This window comes from Etheostoma cragini, chromosome 7 (assembly GCF_013103735.1).
Source record: "Etheostoma cragini isolate CJK2018 chromosome 7, CSU_Ecrag_1.0, whole genome shotgun sequence".
NCBI classification, from domain to species: domain Eukaryota; kingdom Metazoa; phylum Chordata; class Actinopteri; order Perciformes; family Percidae; genus Etheostoma; species Etheostoma cragini.
The window spans coordinates 10,964,197-10,979,610 of NC_048413.1; the positions used below are offsets into that span (position 1 = coordinate 10,964,197).

Consider the following 15,414-nt stretch of genomic DNA (forward strand, 5'->3'; position numbering starts at 1 on the left):
ACTCATTCTGTGCAGGAGGAGCACGTCGGGCAATGCCTTCAAGAGCAGCGCCACATGACAAAGTGTCAAAATTACTTGACAGCAAATTCCTTTCTGTGGAGTGGAACTGAATACATGAAAAGGATCTCTTTGCTTCAATGTGTGTGACAGTGGAGTCTGGTGTTTTCCATTGTCAAACACGTACCAGATGACCATCCTTGTGTCAACCCTGATTCAGAGCAAAGCTAAGGTAGGTGAGAACCTTTCTATAACCACTGCAGTCAAAAAGAAAACCGTCAACAATGCACTCAGTGCATAAAAAGAATTGAGCATGCTTGTAAAAGACTGTTTATTATGTTCTTGGCTTGATTTGGGAAATCATGTGACAGGTGATATTTTTGTCATGTGCTCTTGCATTTACCACATACCAGACACATCAATAGTTTTATTAGATTACATTAATTTGATCATCCATCAGTCATCAAGTGGGTTCCTAATAATAATATTTCAGCTCACAAAGAGCATTTTGCTTTACTTTGAAAATCATTTGCTTTTCTTCTCAGACATTCAAATGCCAGATTTTCATTTTTACTAGCTTCAATAGTTAAAAACCATGATGGCGCATAATTTTTTCCATTCCTTGTGAGCACACAATATGCATGTGTATGCAAAACAACTTCATGATTCATGACAAATTATGACACATGCTCACCTCGACACACACAGTAATCTTTGCAGAAACTGTGTAAAGTGTATGTTACATAATTCAAAAACCTTAAGAAGGGTTAAAGTGTACAGCTCAGCATTATATTAGAAACAGACCGCTAAATATGAAAGGACTACTTGTCATCTCTGGTGGCTTAAAATGATTGTCTTTTTTGTCTTGGTCAATCTCAGAAGTGGACAAAGCAACTAAAAAATCAGGTTTTACTGTTTCAATTCAGTTTTTTCGCTGGCATACGTCTTGACTGGTTGCTGTAAACTCACAGGTCAAGTGAGTCAATGAGATTCGTATCAAGGAATACCGTGCAGAGCAGAATTTTTGCCTGCAGTTTTTGGAACACGTGCATGTCACCGTGTTTTAATCCTTAGTAGAAGGATTAAAACCATATGGATCCCATGTTACTGTTACAGCTGCCAAAAGGTGCTTGGTAGCAGGCATCATAAGATTCAGGAGGAGTCTGTGCATGTTGCTCTCCCAGGCTCCCAGCCCAAGCCTCTGTGGTAGAGGGCACTGTTTGACCGCAGAGGGGAGTTATCTAACATAGGCTAGGTTCATCTGATGTCACTCACAGTGTAACACTGGTTACTGGTAGCATTGCAGCAAAGAGTGCATCTTGCCGAAATTTCACAAAACCTGACATTTTAACCCAGGTCAAGAAGCAGGATTATAACAAACAAATAGTGTGCTGGGGTAGAAAAAAACGTGTTGCTGTTGCTGTAACTGAGACACTTTTCTTGTGTACTTGTATTTTATTCAACACATTGTAGAGTACATTTGGACGGAAATGCAGGAATTGCTTGGATGCAAACGAGGAAATTTCATTAAGGTTTGATTTGAACTTGGTTTTTCCTTGCAAAATCCTAAACATGAAAGTTGTTTTATATAGGAAAGATGATCATAATTTGGGAGGGAACACTGAACTAGAGAGCGACTATCATGTGGAGTGCATTCAAACTAAAGTGGTTAAGATCAGGATGCCTCATTGGCCCCTAATGTTGCGATTGTTGAGTTGGTGGCTCAGAGCATTGCTCATTTCTCTATTTTTGCATGCATAATCTACTTGAGTAACGTTTCTCAATTACCAGTATATCAAATGAATTAGTGAACCTTCCAGCCGAGTAAACGTCCATGTGTGTTTGAAAATGTGCCAAAGACTTGAGGTAAGGGAAGATAGTGTGTGATTGACATGAAGATAACGTATCGTTATTGTTAGTTGCAGGTAAAGTGTCTGTGTGTACTTGTGTTCCTGAGCTTCCCTCTGACTATGGCTGAAGTCCCTGGTCCATGCAGACATTCGATCACGAGGGAGCACCTGCTGACAGTCCGGCATCTGGTAGATGTTGAAACAACATTAAAAATACGTTTGTTAAATCAACATATTGAACAATTTGACGATAGCGCTACAGGACCATACTGAAATCTTCCTGTTGTTGTTGTTGTTTCTGTAGATGGATAACCAGTTGAGAAGTGGGTGCTCGATAACCTACACATTCATAGAACCGAGAAGTTTGGTAAGGTAGCAATTGTTTTGTGGGTTTGCTTCCTTCCAAACCCTTTGATTCACTTTCCAACTTTCCAACTTTTGAACTGCTTATTAGTTGAATCGTGTTTCATGTTTATGACCTTTTGTTCTGACATCCCACAGAGCAAATGTTGCTTTGTGAAAGCTGCTTTACCCTGGATCCTGGAGCTCCTTACCACTCACTTCAAATACAGTCGAGGTTCAGTCAATGATGGCTATGTTCAGTCCCTGAGAGCACTTATCCTCAACATCTACTCTCAGAAATGTGTGCCTCAGATCAATGAAGAGATTGAGGTGAGTCTTTGTTTCTAAGTGAAGCCTGTTTCTCAAGACTGAAGGATTACATTTCTATAATACGAAACATGAAGAAGAAATATGTGGTGTGAGGGATTGTCCGGTGGGAAACGATAAATCTGCAATACTTGTGAAATCATTTAAAGTATGTTGCTTGGAATCTGCAACAGGACAAGCCAGAGAGTTTTGAGATGCTCTACAGAGGGTCTACTTCAGAGGCCCTGCAGAGGGCTTCAGAGGTGCTGTCCGTTTACTGGGAGCTGGTGACGACGAGCGACACACCAGTAGACTGGAGATGCCAGCAGGAATACACAGAAATCTTTGGCTCTACCACCGAGCTATACACAGAGTCAACCACAGAACATTTTACAGGTGGGAATCTCTTCTGCAAAAGATCTGTGATGAATGATGGAGATGTGTGGAGCAACTGAGAAACACAGAATACGTGTCTTTTTCTGCAGACAGTCATGGTAGGAACTCTGTGAAGGCTTTGCAGAGAAGACCAGTCAGAGACCTGTACAAGCTTGGCTTCATCATTGTCTCTATCTGCGGAGGGCTGCTGTTCGTACTCACTCTCTACTGTCTCATCACACAAAAGGTAGCCGTGTTTCTGTTTTGTTGATTTCTGAATCAGATGTGCCCTGACAAAGTTTAGTCATTCAGTATTAAGCAAGCCTGGGAAGCCAACCTGTGCTCTGGGGCACATTCCACATTTTTACTTATTCATTAAAGTTGGAGTCTGTGATTTTACCCCGATACACTGTTTGTCAAATTCAGCAAACATCTCCTCACGGCAGTGTTTGAATTATACTGTGAGCTTTGGGGATTACAACAATTTTGACTGGTGATGTCACTCTCCATTTTGTATAGGTTTACACACGTGAGAACCACTAACCTAAATGCAATTTATCCCTGAATATTAGTGCAGATTCCCTGTTAAAACGTTAAGAATGAAATTGCACAAAATGATAAATCGCCTTGTTAAATCTCTCCCCATGTCGCCTGCTCCGGCGTGTGATTGTAGGCGATGAGGTGATTGTTTTTAAGCTAAGCAGCAGGGATGGTTGTGGCCGCTGAGTGGAAACACTATGAATAATCAAATGAAGACAGTTCTGAAAACCTGTTTGTATGACAAGCTGCTCATAATATTTACCAGAGATTTTACCAGAATTTAGGCAGAGATTAAAGTTTCAGCCTCCAATTTTAGCTGATGCCTGCGTCCATACCCAGTACATGTGTTTTGACAGCTAGTGAAATGATGTTAAAGAACCAAAGCAAAGAACACAGTTTGAACGTACCAGAGAAATGGTACAGCCCAATGGGGAGTGAGGGTTTGGAAATCGTATTTCATTAGATTATTTCCTGGATTGTTGGTGTGCGATGGTAATACTGAATTTAAATACATAAAAGTTTTGGATTAAAATTAATTTGTAAAAAAAATGTCAGTATCCCCCAAACTATTATTTTCATCCCTTTTGGTATGGTCCAAGTCTCATCTAGTGGACCCACTGTTCATAATTCGAACAGTGGGTCCGTTCCTATCTTTTTGTACTCTAAAAAAAAAAATCCAGTGTTCATGCACAGCCCTGGCTCGGTAAATTTTACACAAAGAAAGTAGCTAAAACAAGCCCCACAACACGATTACATTCAGGCTTGTGCATAGGACATAAAAAGTTGACATTGAAAAATTTTACATTTGTAAAAAGATAAAGGCTGTGGGAGCGTGAGGGACAGTAAATCTTTCACGTTATTGTTCTGAAAGAGCACTAATGTGAAGGGTGTATTTGTGGGTGTTGAGTTCAAATATAAACAATCTTTTTCCAGAATCACAGTGGCCACCTTTATTGACCTTTAAGGGGTTGTCCTGGTCATTTAAAATGTAATATAGCTGCAAACAACTTGCTACGTAAAGATATAGGGGGTAGTAGGAGTCCCACTCCCTTGGAGTGTGTTGTAATCCAAGCGTTGTTGTTCTTTTTGTTTGTGGGTCCGACCACCTGTACATGTTAGTGCCTTGTGCATCGGTAGCAGACACAGAGGGCCACAAAGCAAAGACACTAAGCACTGATGTGAGGTGGTTTGGGGCGCGGTCTGGGAGAGCCCTGTGGAGGAAATTGCAGACTGCTTTTTTCTGTTTTTATTCAGTAAAAATCCTTAAACATAATTTAGTATTTATTATCAAATACCTCTAAATTAATTCACAAAATTGATCTTGCAGCAACCGTACTGCCTTTGTATCCTAATAAAACATTAAACAAACAAGAGCATCATGACCCAATTAAATGAAAGCCCTGAAACAGTACCAGCTGCAATTCATTCCTAGAATTAATTACAACCTTGTTCCATAATGTCTCAATGTCTACAGCTCATTACAGGCTAGTTGTGAACAAATCATATGCTATCGGCAATGGTTTTGCCGTTACTGAGGCCTCCCTCACTAGTGAATACTAAGCATAAATAAAGAAGGTGGAGGCTGGACTTACAGGTGACAACAAAAGAGTTATTCTGTAGCAGTACATGCACAAATGTCTGCAAATGCAGAGTTATGGTCTTTCTTGTCAAGACTTAAAGATAGAGACGGTAAGCAGTGGGGTAGTTTTGATGATTTAATAACATAAAGATACATAAAAACAAAGGAGTCCTGGAAAAAGCAGGTAAAAAAGGTTATATAAAATAAAGTCCAAGACAAAAATTGAAAAACAAGAACATTGCGACAAACAGGGAAGACTAACGTGCAGGAATACAAAACGGGAGACAAAACACAAAAATCCGACACAGGACAAGGGCAACACAAAGAATAAATACAGAGGGTAACGAGGTAACAAGAGGAAGGGGACACAAGGGCCGGGAAACAGGTGAAAAAAGTCAGGCAATCGCAAGAACGCGAAAAACCCAAAAACTGAAAGTAAAACAAAACAAGACACGACAGAAAACCAGACCGTCCAAATAAAACAGGAAACAAAGCCAAATACAAAACTGAAAAACAGACTACCAAAATAAGACGAAACACCAAACCCATAACTTTTCTCGTATTTGAGGTTATTTGGCTCAGTTTTCTTCTCTACATAGTTCATTTTCCGCTTCTGAGGCTCACATTCCACATTTTCCCTTATTTATTAAGCCTAACTCATAACTCATGACTTAACTTAATTACATATTTATGTTTTTAAGTAACTCTAAAGTACAGTACCAACTGCATTTTGTTCCAAGCGTCTATTCATAGTGGGTGTTATGATGTAGGGGTCAATGGCATGTTTCTTTTACATTTTAAAGTATGTTACTCTTCAGTGGAGTGTAGCTCCACACTGGCTAATTGTAAATCATAATAATATTAAAGCTGGGAATAGTTTTGCTTTCAAAAAAAATTGTTGTGTTTGTGTTCAGGTTTTTCTTTGGAAAGTTAGATAAACTTGATTTTATTGATCCTTGTGGCACAATCAGGATTCTGCTTCTGACCCATATATATTTGGTAAACATTGGGCAGCTACAGCAAATGTGGATAAATTCTAATTCTTTTATCTAATTCTTGACAAGCAGTTGCAAGAATGTATCTCTCATATCTAACACGAGATGCATGTGGTGTGGGACGTAACTTTAGTACCTGCAAGAACATGCAAACTGCACTTAGGAAGGCACCAGTTGGCGGGGGACAGTCAGAGTGGCACACTGTGTTTACACCTTTCACAAATGGTGGATTTTAGTTCACACTTAAATCACATTGCACCGACTGAGGGATACTTATGTCAGTGACATTTAGCATATACAGTAATTACATTAGAGCTTGACACAAGTGGTGATGTAATGGCAATTTAATGGCTTCATTTGAGTGTCTCATTCAGGTTAATGCAATAGGACTTTGTTAGTCAGAAGCTAGTTTCTCAAACACAGGTTTTTACTGTGAAATCATTCTGTTTAGGCTTCAGACACTTAGCAGTATTCAGTAGACAATCACTGACTAGGTATCTGGTGGACAGGAAACGTTGGTCATTGGTAAGACTCATCACACCAAATTTTGCAGTTGATTCATTTAAATGAGGAAGGGGACAGATATGCATTTGCTTTCCATTATCATTGATCAAAGAGAAATCGGATTGGACTTTTGGGCTAACAATTAATAAGACTAGCCAGCTTTTGATTGTTTGTATCCTCATTTAACTGTTTGCATGCAGTGACATGATACACGCAGCAGATTGGGAGGGGTGCTTGCATGTAGTTTGCGACAAGAATGTAAAGTGTTGGGTCCAATGCAATTTTGACATTAAGAATTTCTGTCTGAACAGAGGACCAAAATACTTTGATCACAGAACATTACCACATCTAATTAAATAAGTGCCAACTTCTTTATGGCATTTTTGACACGTTGCAGAGCATGAATCATGATATTTACCAAGTATTTCTGGAGTCACATGTAATTTGTTAATTATTTTATATTGTGTTTCATGCAAGTTATCTGAACTAGTAATATTTTTAACATTGTTCTAAACTTTGCTCCATATCTGGTCAAAGAAGGGTTCACCAAAGTCCTCTTCGTAGCCATGTATAATGTTTATTTTAGCACTGTCATTCATATGCAGATGGTCACATGTATGAGTCATCACTTTTTTCCATAGTGCGACTTCTTTTATACTAAGGTTATCAAGGGTATTAAGCTTTGCCCCACTTTATAATATGGAATTGAGTTTAGATAACTTCTTATCTGTAGGTGACTGTATAAATGTGTTTGATCAAGGTGAGACTCTTCTTGTAATTTTTGACAGGACTTTAATGTACCACCCACACATATCTCATGATTTTTTTTCTAATCTCTCTGAACCCCACATCTGTGAAGGTACAGTACATTCAAAGTCAGGATTATTAATTTGTGCTAAAAAGAATACTGGCTAAATCCAAAAGAAAATGTGCAAATGGAATTCAATGATTTAGACACAGTACGTTTCTTACTATGAAATTAGTTTTAATTTCAACTTTCTAGAACATACGTAAGTACAGTCCAGTGATTATATATTCTTTAAACCTACGCCCTCCAAATCAGAAAAGCAAAAGATTCCATTTTTGATCCATTCTGTGGCTAATCTCTGTTGTGAAGGCCAGTAACAGATAGGGCCAATCCATCCATCCCTTTTTATGGAGGACTGACGTTTTTGTAAGTTTATTCTTGGCCGCTCATTTTTCCAACCAAATCTTGGAATTGAACTGTGTATGTATGAAACGTTTTTGAGGGACTACAAATTGGTAGCAACTGTATTGGGTATAATAGGACGTGGTTTATAATTCTCAATTTATGGAATGTCCTTCTTAGCCTGCTAGCTGTGCTTTCTCCTTTTCTCGATGACGCTGCTCACTTTTATGTGTCTGTAAACAACCACATAAACGGCTTTTTGTTTACTCAGTCGAGGAGAATGGAGCCTCTCTCGCAGCTTGGAATCACAGCAGTGGATTTCAATAACAAGTTTCCTTAGTGGAAAAAAAATATCGAATCACCCATAAAACATTTCTATTTCTTGCAGCATTGCTTTTTACTGCCATTTTTTGTGTTCAGTATGTTTCTACTCTGTCATATCTTTGCCAAAAATATGACCAAATGGTTAATCTTGTCTCAATCTTCACACACAACCCTGTCAATTGCCTGCCTCCTGATCTGTCATCATCTGTCATCGTCAGTACTCAAGCTAGTTGTTTGCAAAGATTTAGTTTCTTCAGAATTTAACAAATGATGTGACCCTCTGTCATTTTGTGAATGAATCCATTCCTCATTGTATGTGTCCTATTACTTTTATTTCATAAAGTATTTTCTTTCCAAAACAGAAAATTCACAACCCCCACAGATCAAGATCATATACAAACTTCAGGTAAGAACGTACTTAATCAAAAATGATCACTCTTGTCATGTTTATTGAACTAATCCAAACGCATTCCTATGTCATCTGGTTCAAAGGAGAAACCTGCAGGACATAGAGATGGAGCCACAATAACGTGAGTATGATTCTCAACCATATCAAAGGGTTCCTCACAGTTAAACAGCTGGAGCTAGCATCACATGTCTTAAACAAACACCTGTGTCCACCTCAATGTAAAGTTTGACTGCAGTGCAAAATCATCTTTATTCCTCCCTCCACAGGCAGCAAAGATCTCATCGCTTCAGCAGCAGACGGAGCACTTGTGAAGCTGCACATCTTAATCTTGAAGTTTGCATATCAATGTTGTGTGTTTAATGTGGCATGCTTAACTATTTAATCAGAAGCTTGGCTTTGACTGAGAGCAAAGATGGACTTTATTTGGAATAATATGGTATGTATATGATGTTTATGCGTTAAGTATTGCAAATATCTTTTCACTAAAAAAAGTTTTATTTTTACACTAGTTATGTATGTTGAATGTGTCTCCATTGGCTACCACTTAACCAACTGTTTGTAATGTTGTTTACCAAATATTTCCACAATGGTATTTATTAGTTTGACTCTATTTAATCACCGTAATGATAATAAAGGTTTTCTTAATACCAAATATAATGCTTTCCAACTGTCAGTGCATACAAGCACAATGGAATCCCACTTAAAGAGCAGGAAGTAACCCTATTAAAGGATAAGGGCTACCTTATAGCCCACATTCTGTTTGACTTTATACTTTACGAGGAGTCAGAAAATGTTTTATCCTTGTCAAGGCAGTCATTCCCCTCATTATCGGCCTACATTATTGATCACAGTCTTCATGCAGTCGACTTTTAAAAGCTATGATTTGTATATCCAGTTTTTTTTTAACACAACAGTGGGTTTCAACATGAACTCTGGAGAATATTCTGTTAATGATAAAACACACCAAGCTGTTGTTACTGGCAGAGAGATGGAGATACGATCCCGATAGATACACACCAGTCGCTGCTGCAGCTACACACAAAATGTCTTTACTGCACAGGGCGTGACAGGAGTTGTTGGATAAGGATAATAGAGAGAGAGAGAGAGAGAGAGAGAGAGAGAGAGAGAGAGAGAGAGAGAGAAAAGAGGGCAGTGCAAATGCATTCCCTTGTGTTGTCATGACGTTCACGCAGGTTTACTCAGTGAAAAATTCCCACGTGATTGTGTGCATGTGTGTTGGCCTCTATTTTGTTTTTTAAGAATCTGTGTAGGAAACAGAGGAAGTGAAAAAAAAAGTCTTACCTCCAAGCCTCTTCAGAACCTCGCGCAGCCAGCAATATATTATGATTCATAACAAATTTAATTTCACAGGCTACTGCTTATCAGTGCGCAACCGCTGTTGCACTGGCAGCAATCCATTCCTCAATCCTTAAACTTTGCTCCATTACAAAAGAAGGAAAGTATTTCTGTAATTCCATTTAGTGCCTTACTGCAGAGGATTAAAGGCAGCTGTGCAAGATGAAAAGGCAAGTCTTCAACAATAAATATGTGGGATCTGCCTAAGAACAGTTAGAGTTGTCAAGAGGGCTGCCACCCTTTTTCTTTAACCCAAACTTTCTGACACTTTTATCTTCAGATGTCACTGTTAACAGTCAGGGGCAAACATATTTCTGGAAACAGATTTTTCTTCCAGTGTAATTCAAAGTGGTGGATTCCAAGATAAAAGAGTTACACAAAAATGCATATTACATAGCTTTCCTGCTTAGTGGGTACAAAGTGAAATGCGCCAATTCTCATATTATAAGTCCTGATATTACCTTACTGATTGTCAAGCACAGATTATTACACATGGGCTCAGAAATTACAACCCGAAAAGTCTTTTAAAAAGTGTTTTGTAGTTACCAAAACACACACTACTGCTAAAAAAAAAAGAAAAAAGTTATAAGACACAGTTATTACAGTCTTTATACAAATATAGGATTATCTTTGGATAATTCAGGAGTAGGAATACATGTTTTTCACCCATTAAGTACACTTGATCACACAACAAATAGTCTTCCATAGATGGCCGGCACGGTCAAACAGTAGTGTCACTGATCACATGTTAAAGAGACCTTGACAAATAGATGCTCAACCTGCTGTTTTATCACCTTGTGCCACATGGTGGAGGCAAAGATCCAAACTGAATCTCACACTGATGACAGGAAGTTTTATAAAGGTTTTACTTTGCCAGACACAATACAAGTAAAACTTGTCATCAGCTACATTGTATTTATGCTTGGGTTACAATTTTGCCAGAATACTGGAACTAAGTTTGTGGAAAGGATGTCAGTCATCTGGGCTTTACTCATTCGTGTGTCCGTCATCTGGAAACTGTGACTATGCAGCTCTGGTATTTCCCTTTGACGAATACTGGAACATCAGTTAATCATTTACAATAATAATAATAATAATATCAATAATAATAGTAATAATAATAATTATAGCTCTCACAACAGTTTTACAACATATTATCTCAAACATGCTTTGATGGAATAGACTCGACTATAATTGAAATATGACAGGTGACAAGAGGCCGGGGTGTAACAGATGGAGCAACACCCTGGGCGAGTTGAGAGACAGAAGAGACAGAGAGAGCAGGGAGCGCTACACATCAATAAAGGCAACACGCCGCAAACAGTAGGCAGCCTCAGCTGGAATGTCTTTGGCACTGATCTCATTGGCATCCAAACGCAGCATTCTTAGCCTGGAGAAGTTTTTCATGTTGATTGTACCGCAGAAACTGCTCAGGGAGAACTCTAAAAGACACATAAGGAGAGAAATATGAATGGGGCCTACATGATTTCTAGAAGTCTACAAGTCTATAGGTTGTCCTGTGAGTCGTGTCAAGCAGGAACCAATGTATTCACATCTCAGTGTCCTATCAAATCAAGCCAATAACCTGAGTAATTAGGTTACTGCTGTATTTTCCTTCTGGAAGTTGGTTCTCTCATTTCTATATTAAAGAAACAAGTGATTAAACTCAGTCAAGACTGTTTCCTGGAGCTTTGATTTTTCCATTTACAAATGTTGTATTGCCTAGTCCGTAATGTGTGTAAACTTCCACTGAATACATTTATGGAAAACCCCTACTTCACGGAAAGGGCATCGTTTAAAAGAGTATTTTGCTGTTATCTAATGAATAACAACATTGCTTTGCTGCATGCTCCGTCCCTACCCTAAAAGTGTTACATCAGCGTTGGGGCGTGGCGTTAAACTCTAAGGAATTAAAACGACATAAGAAATATTAAGTTTTAGGAGGTTTGACTGCCAAATGCATTTAAATGGTCAAGTGAAAACAAGCTAAAAACAATATTGGTAAACTAGTTCATGTTTGAACTTTACTGCTACTTCAAACCCATGCAAACAACTGGAGTGCATAAAGTTGCTGTAGGGCTCACTAAAGTGTCACTGTCTACTCCATAAAGAATGCAAAAAGGCAAAAGACATCAGCCCCTTTAAATTAAATACTATCAAACTTCCTTGTTTATTATGTGAGCTTAGTCCCCGAACATAGTCGTGTTGGGTGGGTCAAAAGTTTCCACTTTCCATCTACATTTGTGCAATTTAAGATAAATGACACGTGTGTTGTTAAGCGCTCCGTTTATAACTGAATGAGGAGCAGAGAGTGTGTATTGCTGCACCAACCAACCCAATTATAACAGTTAAATCTGAGTTAAGTAGCTTTCATGTGTATGCTAAGAAAACTGGAAACATACAGTACATCAAGTCAGCACTGTAAAATATCAATCAAATCTATGTTTGCACAACTTTAAGGTATTCAATTTTGGTTTCAGTATAAAAAAAACTACATGGGTAAAAGGATTTAATGTTACTTTTCTGATAAAAAATAACAATGAAATTTGTTTATAACCATATTATAGTTCTTAGAGGAATAGCATGCATATATCACTCTTATATTTACTATGGGTCCTGTAAATCATTTAATATGTTTAAGATCACTACTTTACTTTCATATTACATGTTATAAAAACAGAGAAGTGTCCATACCTTTGATCTTATTGGCTTGCAAATAAAGGTTCTCCAGGTTCTGACTGACAACAGGAATCATCTCCAGTTTATTGAAAGAAAGATCAAGCTCAATCAGCGTGCTGATATTGAAAACACTGGATGGAAGTCCTTTATTTGTCAGCTTGTTATGAGCCAACCGGACAAACTTCAGTTGGGGATTCATGGTGAGAAATCCCACCGGCACGCTCTCTATGTTATTAGACTCCAGGTAAAGCTGCTGCAGCCTCTCTGGGAGGCTGTCAGGGATGTCCCTCAGCCTGTTCTTCCTCAAATCCAGCATAGTCAGAGATTTCAGGTCCTTGAACACACTTCCAACATCCTCTATGACATTTGCTTGGAGCTGAAGGGTGCTGAGGTTGGCCATCCCCTCGAATGACTTGGAGAGGATTTTTGGGATCTTGTTGTGACCAAGTCGCAGGTCTGTTATGGATTTGGGCAAGTTGGGAGGCACAGAAATAAGCTCATTATGATCTAAGTGGAGCCGGTCCAGGTGCTTAAGCTTGCTGAAGACGTTCTTGCCAATCTTGTCTGAGTTGAGCTGGTTGTGACACAACACAACCCAGACCAAGTTGGTAGCATTGTCAAACACCCCGTCCTGGATGCCTGTGATCTGGTTGTGCTGCAGGTAGACATACTTAATATGTGAGGGGACGTAGGGTACATGATGAAGGTTGCGGCCCTGGCAATACATAGCTATGGGAAAGGTTGAGGGGCAGTCGCACTCCAGGGGGCAGTCCTCATCCTCAACCTGCCAGCCAGTGTGCCGCCACCGCCCTCGCAGATGTGACAGCCATTGGAATTGGCTGTAATGCTGGCCGATGCTCAGATCCACTATTCCCATAATGAGGAGGAGCACCACTGTCCACATGATCACTATTACGTAAAAGATATAATTTAAAGTTTGTATGAAATCAAATTTAGGATATTACCTACTAACCCAATCCCAAATCTGGGATACACTCATATTATGAAATGTTTGGCTACAAACACTGAGATACACTGGTTCAGTAATTTGTTAGTAATTACTTCTCTCTGCTCCACTTTTAAAATGTACAGTTGGTAGAAAATACCTACCGGTTGGTTGATCAGAGACGTTGTTTCCCCACCTTGCTCACGTCGCTTACAGTATGTCTTCTTCAAACTAAGTGGTATATGTTGTTGGCATAGAGTAAACATCCCCCCTCTCTACGTAGCTGCAGCCCTGCCCAGACACATACTCTCATTAGAGGACATACATTTTTCAGCATGTAAAGACTATATTACACCATATCACCTCCAGTCATGACGATATCAATCCCATCTGTAAATCGGTGCAGACATCTGGTTTTTAACAGCCTTGTTTTTCCTTGCTGTGGCATGCCTTATCATTAGGACAGCCACTTGAAGTCTGGCTTTCTGTTTAATGTGTGGAAGTTATAGAGTGTTAAAATGTAGACAATTTAAAAAACCAGGCTAAACATTGTAATTAGTGCTAGTTTCTTTTTAAATAAAACTATGCAGCTTAGTTCAAGTTTGAATTGCAGCATGTTTTTGTCTCATTATTTACTATATGTTTCAACATGTAAAATGTATGACAAACCCTGTTATTTGTTGAGAGTTATCCGCCTTAAACATGTTTTTCATATTTCTGTCCCTGTTCCTGTCTGCTTCAGGTACTCACTACTTTTGTTCAAACTGTGGAGAAAGTTAACATATGTTTGTGGTGGCGCCTGCAGACAGGAGGGCACTGTTATTCTGCAGATTGTCTTAAATGAATTGTCCTTGCCGTTCATGTTCTCACTGTAGCAGGACATTTGGAGGCAGAGTTTCAGGGATTATGTATTCTTTTTCCTCCCAAACTGCTCGGAGGAAGTAAAAGATGACATTTTGATTTAAAAAATGAAAGTTGTTCAGACTTTAATCACTAAACAATTATATGAGAGGAGACATGAAGTGAAGATACACATATGGGACTCTTTTGCACAAAGGACTTGGCAGATGTTTAGTCACAGCATGACACTGAAAACTTTGAAAACTACCTTAAGTCTAAAACAATACTTGTTTTTTCCTAAATGTTTAATTTATATTTTATATGATCATATTTTATTATATATGTATACACATACATATATACACATGTATATCTATATATACATATATACACATATATGTTTGTATGTGTATATATATGTATAGAAAGAGGAAAATAAGTATTTGAACACCTTGCTATTTTGCAAGTTCTTCCACTTAGAAATCATGGAGGGATCTGAAATCGTCATCGTAGGTGCATGTCCACTGTGAGAGACACAATCTTTAAATGAAATCCAGAAATCACAATATATGATTTTTATTTGTATTAACTATTTATTTGTATGATACAGCTGCAAATAAGTATTTGAACACCTGTCTATCAGCTGGAATTCTGACCGTCAAAAACTTGTTGAAAGCAGCTTGGTGAAAAAAGGTCCACTTTTGGAGCAATCAATAAAAAATGGAAGAAGCTAAACGTGACTGTCAATCTCCCTTGGACTGGGGCTCCATGCAAGATCTCACCTCGGGGGGTCTCAATGATCCTAAGAAATGTGAGTATCAGCCCAAAACTACACGGGAGGAGCTGGTCAATGACCTGAAAAGAACTGGGACCACTGTTTCCAAGGTTACTGTTGGTAATACACTAAGATGTCATGGTTTGAAATCCTGCATGGCACGGAAGGTTCCCGGGCTTAAACCAGCACATGTCAAGGCCCGTCTTAAGTTTGCCAATGACCATGTGGATGATCCAGAGGAGTCATGGGAGAAAGTCATGTGGTCAGATGAGACCAAAGTAGAAAGTTTTGGTCATAATTCCACCAACGGTGTTTGGAGGAAGAAGAGTGATGAGTACAATCCCAAGAACACCATCCCTACTGTGAAGCATGGGGGGGGGGGGTAGCATCATGCTTTGGGGATGTTTTTTTGCACATGGGACAGGGCGACTGCAGTGTATTAAGGTG

The 15,414-nt window shown here is 38.9% G+C and overlaps 2 protein-coding genes across 4 annotated transcripts; one reads left to right on the forward strand and one right to left on the reverse strand.

Moving 5' to 3' along the window:
* Positions 1-10,805, forward strand: csf1b (colony stimulating factor 1b (macrophage)). 3 transcript variants are annotated; one of them, XM_034877424.1, is made up of 9 exons: positions 1-233; positions 1,923-2,036; positions 2,152-2,214; positions 2,349-2,519; positions 2,690-2,891; positions 2,981-3,117; positions 8,325-8,368; positions 8,455-8,492; positions 8,638-10,805. In XM_034877424.1, the coding sequence occupies exons 2-8, from the start codon at positions 1,968-1,970 to the stop codon at positions 8,489-8,491; spliced, it is 723 nt and encodes a 240-aa protein (XP_034733315.1). In that variant the 5' UTR covers positions 1-233; positions 1,923-1,967; the 3' UTR covers position 8,492; positions 8,638-10,805. The 3 variants fall into 3 exon arrangements, with proteins under 3 accessions (XP_034733315.1, XP_034733313.1, XP_034733314.1); XM_034877422.1 differs by having other exon boundaries at positions 1-229; positions 1,917-2,036; XM_034877423.1 differs by having other exon boundaries at positions 1-229.
* A 20-nt stretch (positions 10,806-10,825) lies between these two features.
* On the reverse strand, positions 10,826-13,834 carry fmodb (fibromodulin b). Its single transcript, XM_034877420.1, has 3 exons — positions 13,517-13,834; positions 12,422-13,315; positions 10,826-11,169 (listed from the first exon to the last, which is right to left on the reverse strand). Exons 2-3 carry the CDS (start codon positions 13,308-13,310, stop codon positions 11,018-11,020), a joined length of 1,041 nt encoding a protein of 346 aa, XP_034733311.1. The 5' UTR covers positions 13,311-13,315; positions 13,517-13,834; the 3' UTR covers positions 10,826-11,017.
* Between the last annotated feature and the right edge of the window lie 1,580 nt (positions 13,835-15,414).